General features: G+C 37.3%; 1 protein-coding gene across 1 annotated transcript in view; it reads right to left on the reverse strand.

Moving 5' to 3' along the window:
• Positions 1 to 2,205: 2,205 nt before the first annotated feature.
• The window catches only part of AP4E1 (adaptor related protein complex 4 subunit epsilon 1), a 61,045-nt gene continuing 37,881 nt past the window's right edge, over positions 2,206 to 25,369 (reverse strand). The window contains exons 15-21 of the mRNA XM_053224026.1: positions 23,463 to 23,577; positions 19,047 to 19,170; positions 14,094 to 14,352; positions 10,180 to 10,734; positions 8,336 to 8,526; positions 6,411 to 6,568; positions 2,206 to 5,370 (exon numbers count right to left, since the gene is read on the reverse strand). Of these exons, the coding sequence (XP_053080001.1) occupies positions 5,210 to 5,370; positions 6,411 to 6,568; positions 8,336 to 8,526; positions 10,180 to 10,734; positions 14,094 to 14,352; positions 19,047 to 19,170; positions 23,463 to 23,577 (1,563 nt within the window). The 3' untranslated portion in view covers positions 2,206 to 5,209. The remainder of the gene's footprint in view (positions 5,371 to 6,410; positions 6,569 to 8,335; positions 8,527 to 10,179; positions 10,735 to 14,093; positions 14,353 to 19,046; positions 19,171 to 23,462; positions 23,578 to 25,369) is intronic.

Raw genomic sequence — 25,369 nt, forward strand, 5'->3', positions numbered from 1 at the left:
TAAAAAGGCTTTTTATGAATAACAAAAGACACTTATCACTTCTGTGGATGAAGACTGATCCAATATTTGGGTCCAAATCATTTCGTTTTTCCCACAGCTCACCGTAACTCTTCTGTTTAACCCCAGCAACTATTAATCAGTTAACTAAGATGAAAAAATAAATTCTTAACCTTGATCTATCAGGTCTCATACCTTGATCATCATTGGAGACCAGCTTGTTCCAGTCACTGGTTTTGCCCTCAACTTCATTAAATTATACAGTAGCAATTCAGACCAAACACCTCTCCCTAAGAATATATCACACCTTGCTTCTGTTACTTCCTACTTGTCACACAACATAAAGGATGGAGTTGTACAATTAAACAGATTTCCAAGTACTTTTCTCTCATTGAAATACAAAAAATAATCTCTGGGCTCTAGTCTCCATCCATTTAGCACATGTCCTGCCAGACCTCATTAGGGAAAAACTTCCTAAGGCCAGCTATTTAGTGGTATCTGCAATATGTTTTGGGGAAGGAAAAGTACTCATCCACTTATAAAAATAGTTTAAAATAACTAAAGAAAATTGACTCTTCTCTTGGAAAGAAGCCCACAATCTAGTTGCAACCACTTAGAAGAACTCACTACATTTGCAGCATTACAGATGCTCCAGAAAACTCACGGTGTTTGACATCATCTGTCTCTCCCCCATGCCCAAGCCCATCCTCCCTGTATCCAACTCACAATCTTTAAGTTCTCAGGGTTCTATGGACCCATCTTTTGGGTACCATCCTGTCTTGGATCCATGCACCTACCATAAAGTTTCCCACATGATGCATAGGAAACACATTTCCTTTTAAGTAATTCTGCTTCCTGCTACTTTATTCAGAACTGTTCTTTCCCAACTTTCCTGATGCTGTTGGCCTTATTAATTTATAGCTGTCCCTCACACTATCACAGTGCTCACTCTTCTGAAGAAACATGTAATGCTAGCTTAGCTAGTAAATCTGCCTTATCACATTCATTAGCTATCATTAACTTCACTGATCAAATGTCCACTGCTTTCTGTCCTAAAACCAGTTCCTTTCGATCACTAAAACTTCATGAACATCTGCCATAACGCAGAAACGTCCTCCTCCTCCAAGTCATAGTATCTATCTGTAATCACACTGTATCTGCAGAGAGATCTCTTAAATGGCATGGCAACTTCTCACAGGACTTAACCTTCAGGCTGGTAAAGGTCTCATCAAGCAGTCATGCTTCCTCTCTTCCACCAGGTAGAAACTGGCACAAGCTATTTTCACGAAAACCCCTTTCTGCTAACTTATATCTATAAACTAAATCTGATCACTTTTCTTTACTTCTAGAAGAGCCACAGGATTGCTAAAGTCAATCCCTAGATATTACCTGGTCTCAGATTATTTACTTTGATGGGACAAGTCTTTTTAGTCATTCATTCAGTAGGCTGAGTCCCTATTACTGAATGCCTATATTATGCATCAGGCAAAGGAACACAGAATAGAATATATGCATGGCTCTTAACCATTAAAAGCTCATAGTCTTTCATTATGCACACACATAAACAAGTAACTTTCATACAATCATTAACTTTGACTACCAGGTTTGGCAGCAGGCCATCCCTCCCTTTAAGAGTCCCTTCTTGTCAATTACTGCAGTGGGTGTGGTGCATTTAAACCTCCTTTACCTTCAGTGTCCCAAAGATGGGGCTTCAAGTCTCAGAACTTCTTGCCTGCCACACATTATAGCCAATAGTAGGCATAAGTCAGTGAGATTTAAATGCCATTTCTGATCTAGCTTTGTGTTTCAGGATACACACGTAGAGACAGAGACTCACTAAATCACCTTTCGACTTACTGTGTTTCTTGCATCTTAAGGCGGCTGTACGGAGAGGGCATCGTGGAAAGAAAGCACTGCTCTGAATGCTCTGGTCAGGCTAGGATAAGCTGACCTAGGGGATATGGACACACACCTGAGAACGAATCCATGCCTGAAGCCCACAAAGTTCTCTTTGAACATCACACAGAAACAGCAGTATCTTTACTTTTAACCAATTAGGCCAGATTCTTTGAGGGACTGCAATGAGTAAATCACTCTTTTCATCCCATTCCAGTTGCTTCTGCTCCTTTTCACCAACCCTATCAAATTACTGAATAGGATTACTTATTAGCTATTTAGATAATAAAAAATATACAGACCAAAGAACAATATAGATCACTTTGTATTTATTACATATTTAGCCGAATTGTTTTTCAAATTACAGAATTCAACTCCAAAATAAAGTCATTAATGCCTATTAGGTTGTTATTCTCACTTGCATTTTTCCCTCTAAAATTTTAACACAGCAAAACACCTTAAAGACTTGTGAATAGGTTCAGTGCACTTGCAGTGGCTCACAATCATGAGACAAAGATCACATTCATCCATAAAAAAGAAGACAAAGAACTCAATATTTTACAGTATTACTGACATGAAACAAAATAAAGGAAAAAATACAATACTGCATTTTCAGCACAACTGTTTTTTGGTAGAGGATAGCAGGTTACTATTTAAATAGTGCCCCCCTGCAAAGAACATGCGGACACACTTGGCACATTAGCACTTGGTAACTGCTCACCTTCCATCTGCCCTCTCTTCAGAAGTACCCTTACTCAGGGCCCCACTTTCCCTTGAGCCTGATCCACCCACCTCCACAGGGACTACTCTGGCGGGAGCCTGATCCTTCTTCATTCACCTGCTCTTAAGGTTTTGCCGTCTGCCCTTTATTCTCCCCCAGAGTCACACCTGCCGCCGCCTGCACTCTCAGTGAAGGTGCCTGGCACAGAACTCACACGCTGAGCATCCCCACCACAGCTCTACTCCAGATGCTGCCCCTTCACTTTAAACCATGACTGTAAGGTAAAGAGGATTATCTGCCCACAAGAATCATGGTCCCTACTTTACAGTCACATCTTCCTGCAATGCAAAAAAGGTTGGTGATGCCTGATTTGGAACTTAAAACACTGAATTAATTTAGGCAGATACACACTGCTCCGAAGTTCTTTAAAATTCACTCTTTCCTACTATTGTTTTAAAGCCATAAAAATATAAAAATTGTAAACATTCTACTAAATGTTTCAGTGGAAACTCCATTACTCTACTTTTTATTTAGTGGATTCAGAAAGAACAAAAGTGACACTATGTTCCCTTTGACAAGCTAAAATGATGCTCCTGGCCCTAACCTACCATTACACATCTCCCACCATCAGACAGCTCTGTTGGCCAAGCAATGTTACTGACAACTGTCAGTTGCGATTCACGACCAACCTTTTAACAAAGCAGCAGAGTAGCCCATTGTAATCTCTCCTAGATAGTCGTCCATCTGCTTGCTGGGCACCTTACACACACTGCTCTATACTCAACCTAGCCTTGGTGATCATGCACACACACAGAAGTAAGGACACACAAAAAATTGGAGCACCTCCTTTGCCACATACTGTATTCCTCTACAAAGTGAGAGGGTACTTCCTAATTTTTTGTCAGAGTAACAACAGAATCGGGGGTTGGGGGAGAGGGGTGCTGTTGACAGAGGCAAAAATAAAGAGGAAGCTGGTAAGTCTAGCTACCAGTGTCCACCACATCCAAGAGAGCTCATTCTCTTCACATGACGCTGCTGGGAGCATAAAGATGAATCTGACCTTCTATTCAAAAGAGAAACCTATTCAGGAAATTCTAGTCACTTATCATTACTTTCATAGCAAGGTTTTACTGTATGTTTTTAAAAACATGAAATTAACAAGAAGTGACATTTTTAAAAATGAGTAACTTTAATTTTTAAAAACAGTGCTTTTGTTTTTAGGGAGAAAAATGCTAGACACAAAAAACTAATAAAACCTAACAGCTCTAGGGAATCCCTTTAGTATCTTTATCAGTTATGATTGAGATAATTTAAACCAGAATTCCACACGTGGATGATAAACAGTACCAATTAACCAGAGTATTAACTGCAATGACTTAAAACTGTATTACCTGAACAGTCTCCATGGTGAAGTGTCAGAAAAAGTGAAATAATAAATATTTTCCACAGCACCATAAGATTTTATAAAATACTTACTATTTCAGTTTTTAACTTTAATGTACAATCTCAAGATTGTGGTCCATTGTTCATAGTAGGCCTAACTTCTTCTTTCACTGACAAGAATTCTGACATAGGCCATAAAGGCACAATTACAACATGAAAATGATGTATCTTACTGAAGAATCTGTACATATACAGATTAAGTATCACTGTTCTGGTTGTATCCATTGAGTATTAGCAGATTCAAAAGCCAGGAAAGATGGTTTTGCCATTTATACTCACAAAATTTAGTTTGTCAAAAGGACCTAAATGGACCTAAATGGTAACTAAGATAGTTGCCATAACTACAAAGTCCTTTTATATCTGTTTTAGTATTCTGTCCTCTTATAGGTTATGTTTTTATATGATAATATTTTGTAAATGGCTCTGGGTTTTTAAAATAAGAATACATTTAAAATAAGGATTCATTTTGAACTTTAAAAATAAGTTCAAGTGGAAAACGGACAAATTCTGTAGCTGAATTATCTGCAATTATGTGTAACAAGTTATCTACAATAAAAACTATATCACAGATTGAATCCCCCCGATATCCAGCATGCTCATGGATCTCCTAAACTGTTAGTGTGTGCTGTGCCAATTTATTTCAACACTTATCCAAGCAAAAAATAATTGAAAGTAATGACTTCCCTATCGAAAAGCTTACACTGCATTCCAAAGCCAAATACAAATTAGGTTTGGGATGATCAATGCCATGTCTCCCCCCAACTCCCCCACCATTAATGCAGAGAACGGAGACTTGGCTTTACTACAAATCAGCTAGCACTAGAGTAAATTTGCTATAAAATTATTTATAACAAAATAAATATTTTCAGTCCCTCTACACTAAGTGACATATAAATCATTAGCAGTTTATAACATTAGTTCAGGTCACTTTTGTGAGACCCAAACATACTGTACAATCCTGAGTAAAAGGTTAAGGATACAGTTTCTTAGGGATCTTTCTTGATCAGGATTCATAAAGAAAACACATAAAACCACAGCTTGTAATAATCCCCGTTTTCATTAGAAGTACCAGGAGTTCTTTTTACTTTGGTAAATAAGTTTATCTATGTAAACCATTTATTTTGATGGAGTAAAATAAAAGCAGAGCTTCTGCTAGGATCCCTCCACTACCTTTTGACACTGATACAGTAAATAGTCAGGAAGAGTAGAGCAGGAGGATCTGAACCACAGGGCTAATACGTCACCATGAACTCGAAAATGCAGCAAGCAGGGGATGGATGGGAGCAGCTGACAGGCCAAAAGCCCTTCATTGCCTACAAGAAAACATAAATTGAAAATTCTTTAAGACAAAAGGACTCAGACATTTCTCCAAGATACACAAATGACCAAGAAGCACGTGAAAAGATATTCAACATCACTGATCAGTAAGGAACTGCAAATTAAAATCACAAGGAGCTACTAATCCTATAAGACACACACACACACACACATACACACACACACACACACACTCATATACATATAACAACTGTTGGTGAGGATGTGGAGAAACTGGAACCTCTGTGCACTGCTGGTAGGAATATAAATGGTACAGATGCTGTGGAAAATAATATGGCAGTTTCCCCAAAAATTGAACAAAAATTACCATATAATCCAGAAATTCTACTTCTGCATATATAACCAAAAGAACTGACAGCAGGGACTCAAAAACAGGTATGTGTACACACCCACACTCAGAGCATCATTTTTCATAATAGCCAAAAGGTGGAAGCAACCCAAGTGTCCATCGACAGATGAATGGATGAATAAAATGTGGTATATTCATATAAGGAATAGTATTCAGGCTTAAAAAGGAAGGAAATTTTGACATATGCTACACACGAATGAACCTTGAAGACATTATGCTAAGTGAAATAAGCCAGTCACAAAAGGACAAGTATTGCATGATTCTGCTTATATGAGATCCCTACAGTAGTTGAATTCAGAGAGACAGAAATAAGAATGGTGGTGGTCAGGAGCTGGAGAGGAAGGGGGAATGAGGAGTTAGTGTTTAAAGGGCACAGAGTTTTAGGCAAGAGGAAAGAGTTATGGAAGTGATGGTGGCAATGGTTGCACAACATGAATGCACTTAATGCCAATAAACTATACAGTTAAAACTGGGTTAAAATGGTAAATCCTGTTATACTTTACCACACAAAAAATTCTTTAATAAAGTCTGAACAACACACTCATTTGAAAGGTATTCGTAACAGGAAATAATAGCTCTAAGAAATCTGATACTTGTAAAAGTTGATTTGTGTTCTGTGAGAAAGCCCCCATAAACACAAAATTGCCTTTTCATAACTCTACGAACCTATAATTTCAACAACATGAAGTCTTAGTTTCTGTTGCAGGGTCTTCAGGGCAGAAGGCAGAGCAGCTTGAGATTCTGACATTTTTACATTTTGCTTCACATCATTTGCGAAGGATAACCAGAGTTTGCCAAAGTTTTCAGTTGAGATTTTCAACGGTCTGAAAATAATTTTTAAAATTAGATATGTCCAAAAGAATGAAATTAATTCTAAACAAATACATTTCAAATGACTCATGGTAATAAAACATAATCATTGTAAATCTGGGCCCCACAAAATTTATGTTTTTAAACTATGATTAGAATTAGAATGCTTACCATCAACCTCCAAACTTAGGAAATACTAAAAGAAGATTTTATTAAAGTGTCAATGTGTTTCCAATAAATCACTCAGTTCTTTTTCTGAGCATTAGTCATTTCGGCAAAATTTTACCAAGTTAAAAAAATTTTTACCAAGTAATTTGATGAATCATTCAAATATAAATATACTTTGAATTTGGGGACAATAAGACACTATCAACATCATGTACAGAGTATAAATATGAAGATCTAGCACCTCACATAACTCAGACTAAGGAAAGGATTTTAACAAATGTATTTTTGAAAATGGTTCATGAGACTGAAGATCAAATAGTTAACACTGGGTCTCTGGGGGTAGAATTACAAGGAACTTTTATATTTTACTTATACTTTTCCATAGCATTTGAATTTTTGTAATAATTATACACTGATTTTATAATGGAGAAAATACTTTTAAAACATACATAGGATTTTATTAATACACACAGAAGAACTGTTAATTATACATACTGTGCTGCTTCAGGTTACTAATGCTCACCATGGGATATACCTTTTTAGTCAGAGAGTATAAGTTTTTGGAAGGCTGGATTCTATCTCATACAGCACCAAGGCCATGAAAACTCTTTGACAGACTGAGAGACACATTCTTACTAAAAGATTGTAAAGAGTAGGCAAAAATTACAGCAGTGAAACACAGTTAATGTGTGAAGGTTAAAAATTTTTACAGATATTTATTGGCATTCTGCATTTTTGGTTCAGGCAGCCTTCATTTAAAAAAAATATTTGAATACAGTAAAATATATCCATAAAACCAAATGAGAACAGAAAAATGAAGAATTTGTTTTCAATTATTTTGGTAACACGGCTTAGTGCCTTGTATAATGCTAAATACTTACTATATCTCTAATTAAAGTTTAATAACCTTGAGTAATTTTCTTGCAGATCTCTAAACCTTAATAAACAGATTTTATGAAAGAATTAATCAAATAAATGAAATATAACTGAGAGAGACTTTAAAAGCTTTAAAAAGAAGCCACCTGGAATCTTTGAAGTTATTTCAATTTAAACATTACTTTAATATTACTTTCTCTCAGAAGTTTTCCAAAATTACTAATCAACCCCAACGTAAATCAGGTCCCATACTATAATCACTCATTGTACCATTTACTTTCTCTTAAAAGCACAATTCAAAATTATTTATGCATTTGGGGCGCCTAGGTGGCGCAGTCGGTTAAGTGTCCGACTTCAGCCAGGTCACGATCTCGCGGTCCGTGAGTTCGAGCCCCGCATCAGGCTCTGGGCTGATGGCTCAGGGCCTGGAGCCTGTTTCCGATTCTGTGTCTCCCTCTCTCTCTGCCCCTCCCCCGTTCATGCTCTGTCTCTCTCTGTCCCAAAAATAAATAAACGTTGAAAAAAAAAATTTAAAAAACAAAAAACAAAATTATTTATGCATTCATGTGATTGTTCAATGTCTCTTCCCTAGACTGGACTCTCCCTAAGGGTAGGGACTGTATCTAGCTTTGAATTATTTTACTCTGCAGCGCCTAGTGCAGCTTCTGTCCAGAGAAAAGGCCTAATAAATATTTGCTGAATGAGTAACTTGAATTAACATTCCAGAAAATATTTACCTAATGAAATCTAATAGTGATAAGTTTACAGAAAATTCGAGCTGAACAGAATGAGTATCCATCATCTGATAATTTATAAAACCAAAAAGATTCCCTTCTGTAAAAGGTTTCTCCATCTGTACACTATATTGAAAGGTTTTGATGCTTTCTGTTTCTATTACAGGCAAGCAGCATCCAGGTTTCTCAGTGATCTGTAAACAAAAGTAATAAAAGTATTGAAGAAAGGATCAATACAGACTATTATATGAATACCAATTTTCTATTTAATTGAATTTAAAAGCATACTATTGTGAGATGTTAATAACAAACTACAGTATAAAAATGACTAACAACTTCACTTGAGAAAAATTTACTAGCACAGATAATTAATATACAGGTAAAAGTTATGTGACAAATTGCAGTGAAAACCTCTGTATAATTTAGTAACAACAACAAAAAGATTATTTGGTTCTCAATCCTGACTAGCACTAGATGTTTAAAACAGGAGAGTTAAAAAACAAAACAAAACAAAACCCAAAAACACCACAACCAACACACACACACACACACACACACACACACACACACACACACACACGTGTCTTCTTTTCTCAAGCTACAGTACACCCTTACTCAACCTATGGGGAGTCGAGCCCAAGCAACTGAATTAGATTTTGTTTTGTTTTGTTTTGTTTCTTTAAGTTCCATAGGTGGTCCTAATGAACACCTACAGTCAGAACTTCTGCTCTGGTCAGTGGCTCAGGTAATATCCCGTTCAACACATTTTAGCTCACAGAAGAAATTGGTCAGTCTTGTGAAATAACTATCTACTGGTCAAGTCTCATAACTCCAGCAAGGACATCCATACAATAATGTAATATCAAAATGGCAATTCTCTAGGGAAGAAATAGAATTGATGCCCAAGCACTCAACATAAATCAATGAAAGAAAAAGACAGCAGACAGTATACAATATTATCCTTCAATATTCTTACTCCTTGATGTTCTGCTTTGCTAAATTGAGCACTCTGTTTCAGTGTTTATGGCAAGAATGAAGAATGAATGAATATGGCAGTTCTGTGAGACATTTAAAAGGAGCAAAAAAACACAAAATTCACACTGAAAATAATAACACACTAACACCTACCAAGTGCTAGGTACTGCTGTAAGCATTTTACAGATATTAACTCATTTACTCCTCACAGTAAAGGCAGACACTATTAATATCTTCATTTTAAATGTGAGGAAACTGAAAGCCACAAAGCAGTTACATAACCTGACCATGTAACACAGCTAGTAAGTAGCAAAAGAAAGATTCAAAGCCAAGCATTCAGAGTCAAGAGTCTACATTCTTTTTTTTTTATTATTTTTTTTGTAATGTTTATTTATTTTTGAAAGAGAGAGAGTGAGACAGAGCATGAGCAGGGGAGGGCCAGAGACAGGGAGACACAGAATAGGAAGCAGGCTCCAGGCTCTGAGCTGTCAGCACAGAGCCCAACGCGGGGCTCAAACCATGAACCCTGAGAACATGACCTGAGCCAAAGTCAGACGCCCAACCGACTGAGCCACCCAGGTGTCCCAAGAGCCTACATTCTTAACTACTGTGCTCTGTCCAAACTCACTTTATATATTTATATTTATGGCCTTCCCCAATATAGCTGGAAAATCTTTATTATGTTTCCTTGTCTCTTTTGAATAATTCGTCCTTATTCAAAATAATGAAAAACCTGTCACACCTTTGGGTCTTTTTGCTAAAGAGGAAAGGATGTGGATGAAATTTATAAATCATCAGAAGAGTCAAGAGCAGAAACACTAAGTAAGCATTACCCCTTTAAGAAAGAAATAAGGAACCATTCATTGTCTTACCTTGAAATTTTCTGCAGAAGAAATTTCTAAGTCAGCACTTTTCAATTCCAAACCACTCTTATTAGAAACTGACCAGACCACCAGTAAACAGTCATCTTTCCAAATTTTGTAAGAAGACACTGATATGGTTTCATTATTACAGACCTCCACAAGATCTGAATGCATGTGTTCAGAAGTTTCTTCCAACAGAGAAGAAGCTAAAGAGATTTCATTAGCAACTGAGGCTGCAGTGGACGAAGGAGAGTGAAGACCTTCCATATCATCAGTGAACAAAGAAGGTGTAGACAGTGTGCAACTGGAGAGTTTCTCAACGGAGGGCAGTTCTGTGAGTGACTCAGAATCCAAAAGTTCTGAGTTGAGAGAAAACTTATTTAATTCTTTGTCTCCTCTATCCTGCAAAGTATCCAAATAATAATCATCTTCATAAGTCACATCTGACGAAGAACTAAAGTAAGAACAGGGCATATTCTGAGCACTGGTTGTTTCTCCACTTTTGGTTTCCTTGACTTTTGATTTCCTTCTGAACTTGTGAGATACGGTATCTGCTTTTCCTAGCTGCGAAAATAAAATATAACAATATCTAAAAAACCCATTCTACCAGTCATGAGTTTTAAACATCTTTCTATAATTTCAAATGAACAATTTACTAATTTGTTAAGAGTCTATGTATAAAGCATAGATTAACAAAAGAATCAGAGATGAATAAAATGTTAAACCCTAAAATTATGACAGTTACCTCACTTTGAACTATTAGCTAAATCTTATTTCCCATTAAATATACATAACGTCAAAAAAAGAAAGTCAAAAAGTCATTGGTGAACAATTCTAAAAACTTGATCAATTTCAGAATGTTAGAGTACAGAATTGCACAAATTAAGAACAGTGAGAAACCCAGCCGTTATTTGAGTTTCCAGAGTTGTCCTGTAGAAGAGAAGATACCCTCAAATACATGGATGGCTCAAACTCTGGTTCAGTTGTCTATGATAATCGTGATTTCATGGCCCACAAGTCAATAAACAGAGAAGAAAAACTGATTTTACCTCACGAACCAACTGGCAATGACTGACACACATACAGCAGGCAAGAATTTTGTAATTGACTAGTGATGTTTGCTACTGATTCCGGTGCCGGGAATGGCAAATTTGCCATCCTTAAGCCAACACTCCTGGGGAGTGGTCTGCAAATCTATGTAAGAGTGGAGTGGTAGCTCACAATTCCCCTTGCCTCCCAAAGTTGCCTAGAATCAGGGCAGCAGTCTGGCACTACTCTAAATCCACATCTCCATCCTCCTAGGGGCTTTAACATGGTGTGGCCACCCTTCACGTGATTCCAGCTAAGCAGAATTCTAGTTCCTCTTCCATACCCTCTCACTCCCTCAAGTGCCAACACCTCTTCCAGCTTTCAGCAGATGTCTCCTATAGTTCAATTCAGAAGTCATCAAAGAAGAACTAAAATTCTACTAACACAAAAATGAAAAAAAGTGGGTGGGTGAAGGACTTCCATTTCCAAGTAACCAAGGGACTCGAATTAGATGTGTATTACACTGTTCAATATTGTTACTCAGGTCACTGATGTTCTGAGTTTTTTCATTTGTTTTTTCTCTTTTCTGTGCTTCATTTTGGGTTGTTTCTACTACTTTGTCTGCATGCTTAATAATTTTTTTTTCTATAGTGTCTATCCTGCTGTTAATCAGGAGCTACACAAGCCACAGTACACTAGAGTGACATCTTGGTTAATGTTAACATTTAAAGAAAACAAACAGTTAACCTAGAATTTGTTACCCCAGAGAAAATGACTTTTAAAAATGAAGGTAAAAGAGGGGCGCCTGGGTGGCTCAGTTGGTTAAGTGTCCAACTCCTGGTTTCAGCTCAGATCATGACCTCACAACTTGTCGGTTCAAGCCCCACATCAGGCTCTGCGCTGGCAGCTCGGGGTCTGCTTGGGATTCTCTTTCTCTCTCTCTCTCTGTCCCTCCCCTACTCATGCTCTCTCTCTCCCAAAAATAAATAAACATTTAAAAAATGAAGGTAAAGGGGCGCCTGGGTGGCTCAGTTGGTTAAACGTCCAACTTCGGCTCAGGTCACGATCTCGCGGTCCGTGAGTTCGAGCCCCGCATCGGGCTCTGGGCTGATGGCTCAGAGCCTGCTTCCGATTCTGTGTCTCCCTCTCTCTCTGCCCCTCCCCCGTTCATGCTCTGTCTCTGTCTCAAAAATAAATAAAACGTTAAAAAAAAATTTTTTTTTTAAATAAAAAATGAAGGTAAAAGAATAAAATCAAGAAACAGACTCTTGGCTATAGAGAACAAACTGAGGGTTGCTGAGGGGAGGTGGAGAGGGGGGAATGGGTTAATAGGTGATGGGCATTAAGGAGGGCTCTTGTTGTGATGAGCACCAGGTGTTGTACGCAAATGTCGAGTCACTAAATTCTACACCTGAAACTAATATTACACTATGTTCACTAACCAGAATTTAAATAAAAACTTAAAAAAGTAACAAAAATGAATACAAAATAAAAGGCAAAGATGAGGAAAAACAAAAAGCTTTGATACTCAGAATGGATTATGTAAAAAAATTAACCCAGAAAAGATTTAGCATACCTTAAAAGGAAAAACACCCTCCTTACATTTCTGATTTCAAGCGCACCACAAAAAAAAAAGCCTGATAATGAATTTGTCACAATGAATGTTTTCTTGAGAAAGACTGTTTAGTTGAAAGCTTTGCATGTTGTTGAAAGGGCAGAAATCCTTCGACATCAGCTATGGGGTTCACAAATCAGGGTTCTATAAGCCTGGGCGCACTGTGACCCCAGAGAACTTGCCCCTTCAGTGCCAGGCATTCACTGATACCCTTACCACAGCCAGCTGGAACATCTTAGAGACCCAAGATAAGTCACTTTGCTGAACTGCAAATGCTGACTGAGACAGCATTAAGATACATTACTTATTTATAACTTTTAGATTGAAATTTTTTTTTTTCCTTAGGAGGGGATCTCAAGTCTGATAGAAATGGGGTCTAAAAAGAGAGAGAAAACAAGCAAAGAGTATTACAGGGATGGAAGGAAAATTCCACCAGGACAGAGGGAAGATGAAAGCACTGTAATGATGTAAAACTGAAGAAAAGGTAGCTCTAATCACTATTTTGTACCAGGTAGGTCCATCAGTCCACCAAATTGGCAATTACATGGAATTCTCAGATGCTCAAAAATAGCACCTGTCCTTCACTCTGAGTTTTCATTCTTTTCCTATGATAGTAATATATCAGCATAAAAAGTTTTGAAAACCATCATAATCATAATGCCTGAGTATTATTTTCATTTTGGGGTAATTCCTTTCAGTCTCAATACATTTTTATCTCCTTAACAGTTATAAACAAAATATAAATAAAACTTTATATTGTTTTTTTTGCTTCATATGTCACATGTATTCTTTATTTTATAATGAAGTATTTATCATTTTTAATGGCTGAGTAATATTCTGAGCTAATATAATTTATGTACTCACTCTCCTACTGTTAGACATCTAAATTGATTCCTATCTTTTACTATTAAAAATACCATTTTGAGAAGTACTTTTCCCAAAGACATATCAATATTATTGAACTATTACTACCGAAAATACTTCCCACTGAGAACTGTCCTATCCACCCATGGGAGTAATACCTATGGTCATATTTGTAACTTTATTTGGACCCTGACCCTTGCCCCAGCTGACTGGACTACAGAGAACACCTGACTCAAGCTAAGCCATTTAGAATTTCTCTTTCAGAAATATAAAAAGTGTATCACTGGTGGCTCTGGAGCTAGGGAAGCCATTTTCCACTGTGCATATAGATGACAGCCAAGAGCTTTCGTAGAGCCCGGTTTTTTTGTACAAGACAGGGACAAAGATTCTCAGAGGACTATAACAGACTACTTACCAAATTGATTGTACTTTCTGTTCCTAGCCCAACAAATAATGATGACGCCAGCAGCTGCTTTTCTTTCTCCTCTTTAGATTGGGTAAGGACTTGAGACTGATCCTTTTTAATTATAGTTTGGTCTACATTCTCCATTATTATACTCTCTTGAGGAACAGGCGGAACTTCAGTTTCATCCTCAGTTTTGCCTTCTTTCTTGGGAAGATAGCCCTCTTTCCCCCATAATTTCTTTATACCTTCCAGCTTCAAGCTATTTGTCCTAAGGAGATTAATAATGAAATCAAGTCAACTTAAATAACTGCTGCTTAAATAACTTACTTTTTTGAGGCATTTTTAAAAACACATCATTGCCATGACCTCTTAAAAACAGCTTTCGTATTATATACTCTATGTCAGGAAGTAAAACCTAGATCCCATGATGTTATTTTAGTTTCATCCAATGTCCCCACACCCTCCAGCTAAAGGATTTAAGGCACTAGAACCCTAGACTTAGTTAAAAATTTCAGATCACTTAATTGCTTGAATAAGTTGTCCAAATCAAAACTACTATAAATTAGCTCCTTTCCTCCACTGACTTTTCAAAAATACCTTTAATTCTGAGGAGTTAAAGATCAGAAATGACTCTTAATAAGTTTCTTGGCTATAACCACCCAATAAATTCATTAAATAAAATCCTGTTGAAAGCAAAAAAAAACCCAACAAATCATTCAAATCCACTCCTTTGATTTAATCCAAAAAGTTTTCTTAATGTGAACTCTAGCTACATAGTCAACTATTATAAATGTAATTTTATTAAAATGAATGAGGTTTGGGTGCCCTGGGTGGCTCAGTTGGTTAAGCGTCCGACTTCAGCTCAGGTCATGACCTCACGGGTTCGTGGGTTTGAGCCCAGCACTGGACTCTGTGCTAACAGCTCAGAGCCTGGAGCCTGCTTCAGATTCTGTGTCTCCTTCTCTCTCTGCCCCTCCCCTGCTTGCGCGCTCTGTCTCAAAAATAAATAAACATTTAAAAAAAATTTTTTTTAATTTTTTAATTTTTGAGACAGAGAGAGAGCATGAGCAGTGGAGGGGCAGAGAGGGAGGGAGACAAGAATCCAAAGCAGGCTCCAGGCTCTGAGGTGTCAGTATAGAGCCCAATGCGGGGCTTGAACTCATGGAGTGTGAGATCATGACCTGAGCCAAAGTCGGACGCCCAACTGACTGAGCCACCCAGACACCCCCCCAAAAAAATTTTTTAATGAAATGAGGTTTGATCTGTAAGAGAAAAAAGATTTTTTTGAAAAAGCATGAAGATTATGAGCCTTTTTACTGGAGATGGAAGAACTTAAAGTCATGGTTAGAGTTTGGACTCACCTACTGCTGTCCCAAAAGTTATTACATCTGTGACTCTGTACTGACTAAGATAATCACCAAGGACAGGCTGAAACAGCCAAAGTTAACCTTTATTGTTTTTGTTTAAGAACCATGTCTCCTTTGCTCTTGGATCATTTAAGCATCCCTGTCATGGCCCAAAATAGCATTTTAACATTTGTACTACAAAACAGATCATAAAATGAATCTAAAAGAAAAACTCAGAATCATCTGTACAAGTTATTATTCCTTTCTAATTTGTTGGACTCATGATCAATTTGATTTTCTATATATGCCAAAAACATAGACAGGTGGTCACACTTCATACTGAGTGAAGAACTAATACTATTAAATAGTAATTGGCTGAAAGAAAATTTGAGTGTTAATAAAGAATGCCCTATGGGGAATTAGTCCAATCCTCCACAATGAATTTTACTGCTAAATTTTCCTTTTATGAATACCTTCGTTTCTCCCTTTCTTTCATGTACCAAAAAAGCCTTCTAAAAAGTTTTTTTAAAAATAAAGCTATTATTTATCCACCAGACCTCTTAGAAGAAAATTGGCTGTCTTTGTAAGAGCGGATCCAAAAGTGGTCATGGGAACCACTAAAATGACCCCTAGCATCTCTAGGATGCTCAACAACAGGAACTCAAAGGGATTCATAAATTCCCAGTGTTTCTGTAACCCTATTTATCAAAAAATATCCTTTAATTAATAAGGAAAAAGGGCAACTCTCCAAGCTTTACTAATAAATGATTTAAATATCAGTTTAACAACAACAACAAAAAAAAGCAAGTATGGTAGACCCTGGGATGCTCCATCCAGATCATCCTTCAATAAAGGACTTGTTGCCCCAACTGTTGGGAGTACAGTCCTCTCTAGGATTGCCTCAGATGCAAAGAGTCACCTCGCCTCAGATCACACCACTTCCCAGGGAAGCCCAAACCCAGTGACTGTGGGACAGAAGTCCTGGCCACAGTCCTGGCCACCCATTTGGGTCCAACTCAGGTCAACTCTGAAGAAGGGCCACTCTAACTTCAGAGCTCCTCATGGGATCAGCAGAGGCTGCTGTTGGCACTGCATTGCATCTTAACTTCCTCCTCTGCTCAAACCTGCTTCTTTCTCCTTCCTTCCATAGGTGTTGATCACAAGGGCACTGCCTTAATATTCTGCATGCGAAACTCCATCACGGAATGCACTTGCCAGGGAATCCAATCCACAACAACAGACAAAATAGAAGAGGAAAAATAAGCCTAAAAGGAACCTCAAACTACTTTAAAGATTTTCTTGCATATTTCATCTGCACACATGCCTATTATCAACATAAATTTTGTCATGCATTACATATCGAAAGTCTAAAAAGTAGGAAAAATGAATAAAAGCACAAAATATGCTTCTTTATATGAAACCTACTGAAAAAGAATTGTTTTAAACATGCATCATCTTTGCCTGGATTTTAACAATAATAATATAATTCATGATATTATGTGGCATATATACTTTTGTATTGTTTTTAATCAGATCGTTCAAACAAAGATGTAAATTCTGGCCAAGCAACCTTCAAAAAATTAGGGATACACTTTAACTCAGCTCTAGAAATCCCCATTTGAGATAGTCCCAAATAGGGCTTAAGGTAAGAAATTATAAACTGGGCTTTCTACTACTTTATTCTCAGCTGGCCAGAGATTGGACAAGAGTGACTGTCTCCTCCTAAAGCCTTGTCAATTACCATACAGGTTCCCAATCTGAAATGATGTGTGAGCTGTAGTCCTCCTGGGAAAGAAATTTAAAATTCATCCCTCATGTCCCATTTCATGATAAAACAGCAAGTGTATAAGTCCTTAGCAGCTCTGCCAAATGTGATTTTTCTGAGAAGTACATGTAAATATACAGGATTTACAAGGCCCTGTCAAGTCTCCCAGATCTTAGTTCAGTACTAAACAAACAGATGCTGTCACCTGTTGTGCAGGTAAAAGAGACTGTTTCCTCCCTGGGTTTGGAGGGTTTCTATCCTCTCCTTCCCTTATCCCGCAATTCTCTGTTCAGGGCACTTAACTGCTGTCACCACTACCATCAAATGCTCACAAATCATATCTGTTCCCCATGCTTGGAATACCAAAATTAAATGTCTGGGAAAGAAAAGGGTGTCAACAGAGAATGAAAAAGAGGCTAAGAAAGAGAATTTCATTCAGCATATCACCCTACATTCCTCATAATCTATGTGTCATTTTTCTGATAAGTACTTCTCATAACCATCATGCTGGAAGACTGACAAATGCAAAAATGGACATATAATAAGCTGACTGACTCCATAATGAACATATGAGGACTCAAAATTCAAATTTCATCTTTTAAAGTTGTCACTTTTGAAATTTTATTACATTTATTCCAACAAAGCTGCCATTACTCAAAACATTTTTTAATAAGCACAGAATAGTATATGGAGTGTTGAATCACTATACTGTACACCAGAAACGAATATAACACTGTATATTAACTACACTGGAATAAAATTTAAAAAAAGATTTTTTAAATCTTTTAGAAGCTCCTTCACAAACAAGGAAGCCATTTTCATTACTTTATGTCACATCAATATATTGACCAGTTATCCAGATAGATCACTAATTTCATTTGGTTAACTCAGCTTTTGGATAATGACAACTACGGCAATGACAATCACTATTAATAATAGCAGTTATTATTTACCATGCACTACATTTTATGAGGCACCTTATATATATTATCTCACTTTTTTAACTTAGTCATGTTTCTAAAAGTAATTTATTATATTTCGAAAACCAAAAGCTACTTAAAATGGTTGAAGATTTGGCTCCACATAAGACATTTAGATAACTGTCTTCACCAATTCTCCAGGTAGCTGGAAAGAAGCTCTGAAAGCATTTTGAGCAAAGTATACATTTACTTAAATGAAGTCAGTCATCTTATTTTATGTTCATCTCTCTGTCAATCTTCCAATGAAACAGTTTATAAGAAGATTATGAGGAATGTAGAGTAATATGCTCATATTCACCTGTGTATGTAAGTTCTCACATATTTCTGTAACAAATGTATGTGTATACATGTGTGCATATATATATATGTGTGTGTATAATACACATACAAACATACATACATACATACACATACAATATGCAGTAATAACACACACGTCATTACTGTGTATAAAGCCTATGTACACTACTCTGTGTTGAAGGTAAGCAAGCTCTCTTAAAAGTTCTCTTGTACAGGGGCACTTGGGTGGCTCAGTCGGTTGAGAGTCTGACTCCGGCTCAGGTCACAATCTCACGGTTCAAGAATTTGAGCCCTGTATCAGGCTATGTGCTGACAGTGCCTGCTTCAGATTCTGTGTCTCCCTCACTCTCTGCCCCTACCCCGCTTGTGCTCTCTCAAAAATAAATAAAAAACATTAAAAAATAAATAAATAAAATAAAAGTTCTCTTGTACAACATCAACACCTTGAAAGCAATAAATAGGAAAAACTGAAACAAGAGGCTATGCAGAATTTAGCTTTCAGGAATCCTTCTACATTTAAAAATATTTAAATACTCCTCTATGTTCTCAGTTTTATCAAGAAAGAACTTACTCTTTCAGCCCAGTCTCTGCACTATTCCCAGATATATCTGAACCAAGAGAAATGCCAGCAGGAGACTGTCGTCCAGTGAAGCCAGATGAAGAAAATGAAAGTCCATATGGTTCAAAATTGAGAACTAGAATTTTAAAACAATAACAGAAGTTCATATTTAAAACAAAGCAAAAGTTAGGGGGGAAAAAGCAGATGTTATCAAAATTACCAGTCACTACTGAAATAAAATAATGGAAGACTAGAATCCAATGACAATTTTTAAACTGGAAGGGGCACTGAAGATGATTTAATCAAATAATAATAAAGTAGCTATGATTTATTGAAGGTCTACTACAGTCTTCACACTATTAGTTGAGAAAAGACAAACAGTACTTCATTTTTATCTTTTCACCTCCCTGAGAAGCTAAACTAGGATCCAATTAGGAAAGACAACTGATAAACCAGGTCTACTGAAAATTGCTGCTCCCAGACAAAAATGTTTAATGAGCTATGAATGAAGAGATAGTGTTTTTCCTTAACAAAATGTTCTTAAGCACATTCCTATGCCAAATAGACTAATGGACCCTTCAAAGTGAAATATCCCTTACTGACAAAGAACAAGGTTTATTCAGATTCAGATTCCTTTGACTCTGTATACCCAAATGAATTCAATCAGAGCCATAAAAATTCATACCGATATTGTGGTGGAGCAGATGCCAATATCCATTCTCCTCTTCTTTCTAAGTAATAGAACCCTGGATTCTAAGTAATAGAACCCTGGATTCATGGCAACCCAGAAAGAAATGACATTTCCAGACTCCTTTGCCATGAATTTGAGTTCTGGCCAATGAAATTATGCACACATTCTGAGCACAACTTCTGGGAGGAATCTTCCCGGGGAAAAAAAAAAAATCTTTCTTCTCTCCCTTTCCTCCTTTACATTCATGAAGCCATTATCAATCCCAGGCTGCCTACTTCTGGAATTCCTTTAAGGGAAAGAGCAGTAATCTTCTGTCTTGTATAAGACCCTATATTGTTCTTTTGTTTTCTAATATGCTATGCAGCTATACCTAATCCTAACTGGCATTATTTATCTTTACGGACTGTCTGGATTATAACATTAAAGGACCTCCTTAAATCATAAAAAAGTGCCATATAAAAAATAAATGTGAGCTTCTGTAATTATTATTTTCATCTTACAAATACAGAAACTGTAGCAAAGTTTGCCATGAACTTAACCAAGATTACAAAAACAGGAAAAATGATAGAGCCAGATAAGAAATCGGATACTCTGGTTCTAGAGCTCACTCTCCACTGTCTCCTGCAAAGGAAACAGCATTTAATCCAAAGAGAACTACATAAATTTTTGTTGTTACCCAAATGAATGATATAGAAGAGAAATCAATGTGCAATAGAAAAAAATAATGGGCTAATTAGTAATCAAAAGAACTGAGTTCTTGACATGCATCGGGTATTAAATGGGTGCATGAACTTGACCTTAATTTCTTTGTCTGTAAAGTGAAGGGTTCAGGCTTGATCAGCAGTTTCCAAATGCTGATTTGATAACCAGGATCAAGCTGACTGTGTAGAATCTCCCACAGACCTTTTTGTACATACAGCCAAGCTTTTACAGATTCAGATGCAAAAGATACAGGAGTACGGCGCAAAAATCTGTTATCATTTTTTAAAACTCTTTGTGATTCTGATTCATAACCATGTTTGGAAACCACTTGTCTAAACATTCCAAGGTCATTTTCAGCTAGAAAATCCTCTCATTTTAAGCTTTTCAGGGGCACCTAGGTGGCTCAGCTGGTTAAGTGTCCAATTCTTGGTTTCAGCTCAGGTCATGATCTCATGTTTTGTGAGTTCAAGCCCCACATCAGGCTCTGTGCTAACAGTGCAGAGCCTGCTTGGGATTCTCTCTCTCCCTCTCTCTCTGTGACTCTCTCTGTCTCTCTCAAAACAAATAAACTTAAAAAAAACTAAGCTCTTTTTTTCTTTTTTCCTTCCCCTCCCCTGTGGGTTTCTGTTAAGTTTCTCAGGATCCACATAAGAGTGAAAACATATGGTATCTGTCTTTCTCTGTATGGCTTATTTCACTTAGCATCACACTCTCCAGTTCCATCCACGTTGCTACAAAGGGCCATATTTCGTTCTTTCTCATTGCCATGTAGTACTACATTGTGTATATAAACCACAATTTCTTTATCCATTCATCAGTTGATGGACATTTGGGCTCTTTCCATAATTTGGCTATTGTTGGGAGTGCTGCTATAAACATTGGGATACAAGTGCCCCTATGCATCAGTACTCCTGTATCCCTTGGATAAATTCCTAGCAGTGCTATTGCTGGGTCATAGGGTAGGTCTATTTTTAATTTTCTGAGGAACCTCCACACTGTTTTCCAGAGTGGCTGCACCAGTTTGCATTCCCACCAACAGTGCAAGAGGGTTCCCGTTTCTCCACATCCTCGCCAGCATCTATAGTCTCCTGATGTGTTCATTTTGGCCACTCTGACTGGCGTGAGGTGATATCTGAGTGTGGTTTTGATGTGTATTTCCCTGATGAGGAGCGACGTTGAGCATCTTTTCATGTGCCTGTTGGCCATCCGGATGTCTTCTTTAGAGAAGTGTCTATTCATGTTTTCTGCCCATTTCTTCACTGGGTTATTTGTTTTTCGGGTGTGGAGTTTGGTGAGCTCTGTATAGATTTTGGATACTAGCCCTTTGTCCGATATGTCATTTGCAAATATCTTTTCCCATTCCTTTGGTTGCCTTTTAGTTTTGTTGGTTGTTTCCTTTGCTGTGCAGAAGCTTTTTATCTTCATAAGATCCCAGTAATTCATTTTTGCTTTTAATTCCCTTGCCTTTGGGAATGTGTCGAGTAAGAGATTGCTACGGCTGAGGTCAGAGAGGTTTTTTCCTGCTTTCTCCTCTAGGGTTTTGATGGTTAGAGTGGGAGAGAACCAAAGCATAAGAGACTCTTAAAAAGTGAGAACAAACTGAGGGTTGATGGGGAGTGGGAGGGAGGGGAGGGTGGGTGATGGGTATCGAGGAGGGCACCTTTTGGGATGAGCACTAGGTGTTGTATGGAAACCAATTTGACAATAAATTTCATATATTGAAAAAAAAAATCTAAGCTTTTCAATCACTGAGTTTAACTTTCTGTCCCACTTTTAACTCTTTAATAGCATCTGTGACAGCCAGTTACCCAGCCTCTGCATTAACAAAGTAAGTGAAGAACTCAAGCAATGTTTCCTATGCACAAGTAAAAACAAAGAGTTTAAGCCAAAGATCAAGTAAAGATAGAGTTTAAACAAAAGAGCAGAAAGAATTCAAAAGCAGAGGTATAGTTTAAGAGTAAAGAGAAAAAAACTAGACATAGAAGGGGACAGCATATGGAAAAGAGATAAAATTCCAAACCTGAGACAACAAAATTAAACACTGTCATCTAAGGAAGGCCTGGAAAGGATCGAGGTTGAGAATGAACTTCAAGCCACATTCTTTTCATTCTTTAGTGAAAATTTCCCAAGTCTTTATAGAGGTGAATAACAAGAAGGGCCAAAGATTTTTAAAAGTTAACTAGATTACAAGAGCTCATGTGCATATGGGAATCAGGAGGAGAATCACAGCATGCAGGAAGAGTCAGGAGAAGGAAGTAGATGGATGAATTGCAACTTAGACTTTTCTGGTATCATTTTAAGATCAATCATTTAGTTGTACCTACCACAGAACATGGAAAGTACTTGACAAAATCATTAGATGATGAGTAGGGAGAAAAAGAGCTTTCAGCATTGAACTTTTCAGTATTAACATTCTGAACTCCTACAAAGATAATACTCAATGGTCTCCCTTTATTCATATAAATACTTCCCATCCACCATCCAAACACCTCAATGATTTCCTCTTTACCAAAATCATGACAGGCATCTTCCACTGACAGACTACATTTCTAAAATCTGAAGTTAATCTTTCCTTTCTTAGCTGTTTCTCACTTCACTGATAAGATATTTTGTTACAGGAAGCATTCAAACACACTTAAGATATATAACACTGCTCAGAATGAAAATGAAACTCACTAGTCCACAGTAACCAGACTTCTTTTCTCAAATTTCTCTGTAGATATGCTCATGTGATTATCTATCAGCCCTCCATCTAGCACAGTGACCCAACATGATAATTCCATCTTCAAGTTCTTTCAAAGTTCCAGAATGACTATCTTAGGCATTTAAATATATGGAGCCTATGACTTTGGGAATACCTCTAGGCTAACTTTTTTTTCTGGGTATCCAAAGACCTAGCCAGAGTAAATAAGTCACAAGCAGATTTAAAGAGAGATAACAAAAATAAATATCCTCAGTTATCTACATTACATGACTATAATATGAATTGCATTTAAAAAAAAAATGATGTCCCTTACAGACCCATAGAAAATTACCTTTTTCCTGAGAAAGCTTCTCCTCCTGACGTTGGTGGTGAGGTTTGTAAGGTGCTGCCCCCTGACTGAGTTCTTCAGCCACAAAACCATCCAGAAAAGATAAGGAAGCATCTACCTGTATTAAAGTGAAGCAAAAATCAGAAATTACAAAACTTTACCCTAAACCTAGACTGTACATTCACATAACTAATTTCAATCCATATGTCCTAAAAATAATTTTTAAGTGAAAAAAAAGAACTTCAGTTCTAAAAATGCTACTAGCGTTACCCAACTCTCTAGCTCTCTAAAACACCTATATTCAAATCACTCAGCTAAGTATGTAACAATGAAAGTCATCTGCAGTTATTATTAATTTCATTGTACTGCAGAATAAACTTTTGAGCATCCAGTATGTTACAGCATCATGTCAGGTGCTATGATGAAGACAAAGAAAGACATTTCTCCTGTCCTCATGAGACTTTAACCTACTAGAGAAGACATCTACACTCTGAGCTAGTGTCTGTATTAGTTTGCTGCTAGGGACTAAAAACAAAGTGTTGGCAAGGCTAGTTCCTCTGGGAGGCTCCAAGGGAGGATAAGTTCCTTCTCCCTTCTAGCTTCTAAAGGCGCCACCATTCCCTGGCTTGTGGCCCCATCACTCTGATCTCTACTTCTATTGTTAGTTGGCTTTCTACTGACTCTTTGCTTACTTTTATAAGAACTCTTGTGATCATGCCTCCTTGGACAACCCAAAATAATCTCCCCCTCAAAAATTCCTTAATTTAAGCGTATCTACAAAGTCCTTATTACCATGTAAGATAACAAATACACAGACTGCAGAGAATGAAGTATGCACATCTTGGGGAAGGCTACTATTCAGACCCTGGCAGTGCCTTTAACTATCCTATTCTTTTCTACCTAAAAATACCTTTTCACAAATCTATGGAAAATTACCTAATTTCAGCAGGAATAAAAAGGTACAAAAGAATGAATAAGTGAAAATAAATAAGAGATGAAGAAAGAGTGAGGGGAAAGGATAAAAGAAAAAGTGAGGAAAGAAGAATGAGATATACACAAAAGGATATAGCAGTGGTGGCCTCAGAAGCCACAGATCTGCCTCTCCTGGTTTAGCCAACTGTATGCAAACAGCTCCAATAATTAGAAGAACAGACAGATCTCAAATATTTAAGTGGCATGACACACTCTGAATCTGGAAAGGTTCTTACAAAATGAAGACATGTCATCATTTCAATCTTTCATTGGAGGAAAGAGGAAAAAGAGTTATTTCCTAGTTTTGTACTATGTATAGCATATTTAGGGGAGCCTGAGTGGCTCAGTTGGTTAAGTGTCCGACTCTTGGTTTAGGTCAGGTCATGATCTCAGTTTGTGGGTCTGAGCCCTGCATAGGGCACAGCAATGACAGCCCAGGGGCGGCTTGGGATTATCTCTCCCTCTTTCTCTGCCCCTCTACCACTCTCTCTCTTTCCTTCTCTCTCTCTCTCTCAAAATAAATAAATAAACTTAAAAAAAATATTATGTATAGCATATTTATTCACCTTTTCAATGAATGTCTTTGGGCCTCCTACCAAAGGTGAAAGAAAGGTGTCTACCCCTGAGGAGCTTTTGAAAGAACTAATGAACAAAGAGGTTCAAAATGAATATAAGTCATGAAAATCTGAGTCAGAATTAGTAGGAATGCTGCCCCTCCTCTCCTCTTTCTCAACTATATGACATCTAACAAATAAAAATTTGTACAAATCTGGCTTCCTTTTGGCAATTTCCTAATTTACACCAGTCTGGAGAAGAGATCAGTACATATTCAGAGGGTGAGTAGTAACTGAGCCCATTAGGTTAGAAAGAGTAGTGGCTTAAAGTTAGGTAGGACAAGGAAGGTGGTTGATCAGGTTCCAAAGTGGTAAAGAAGTTAG

This window comes from Acinonyx jubatus, chromosome B3 (assembly GCF_027475565.1).
Source record: "Acinonyx jubatus isolate Ajub_Pintada_27869175 chromosome B3, VMU_Ajub_asm_v1.0, whole genome shotgun sequence".
NCBI classification, from domain to species: domain Eukaryota; kingdom Metazoa; phylum Chordata; class Mammalia; order Carnivora; family Felidae; genus Acinonyx; species Acinonyx jubatus.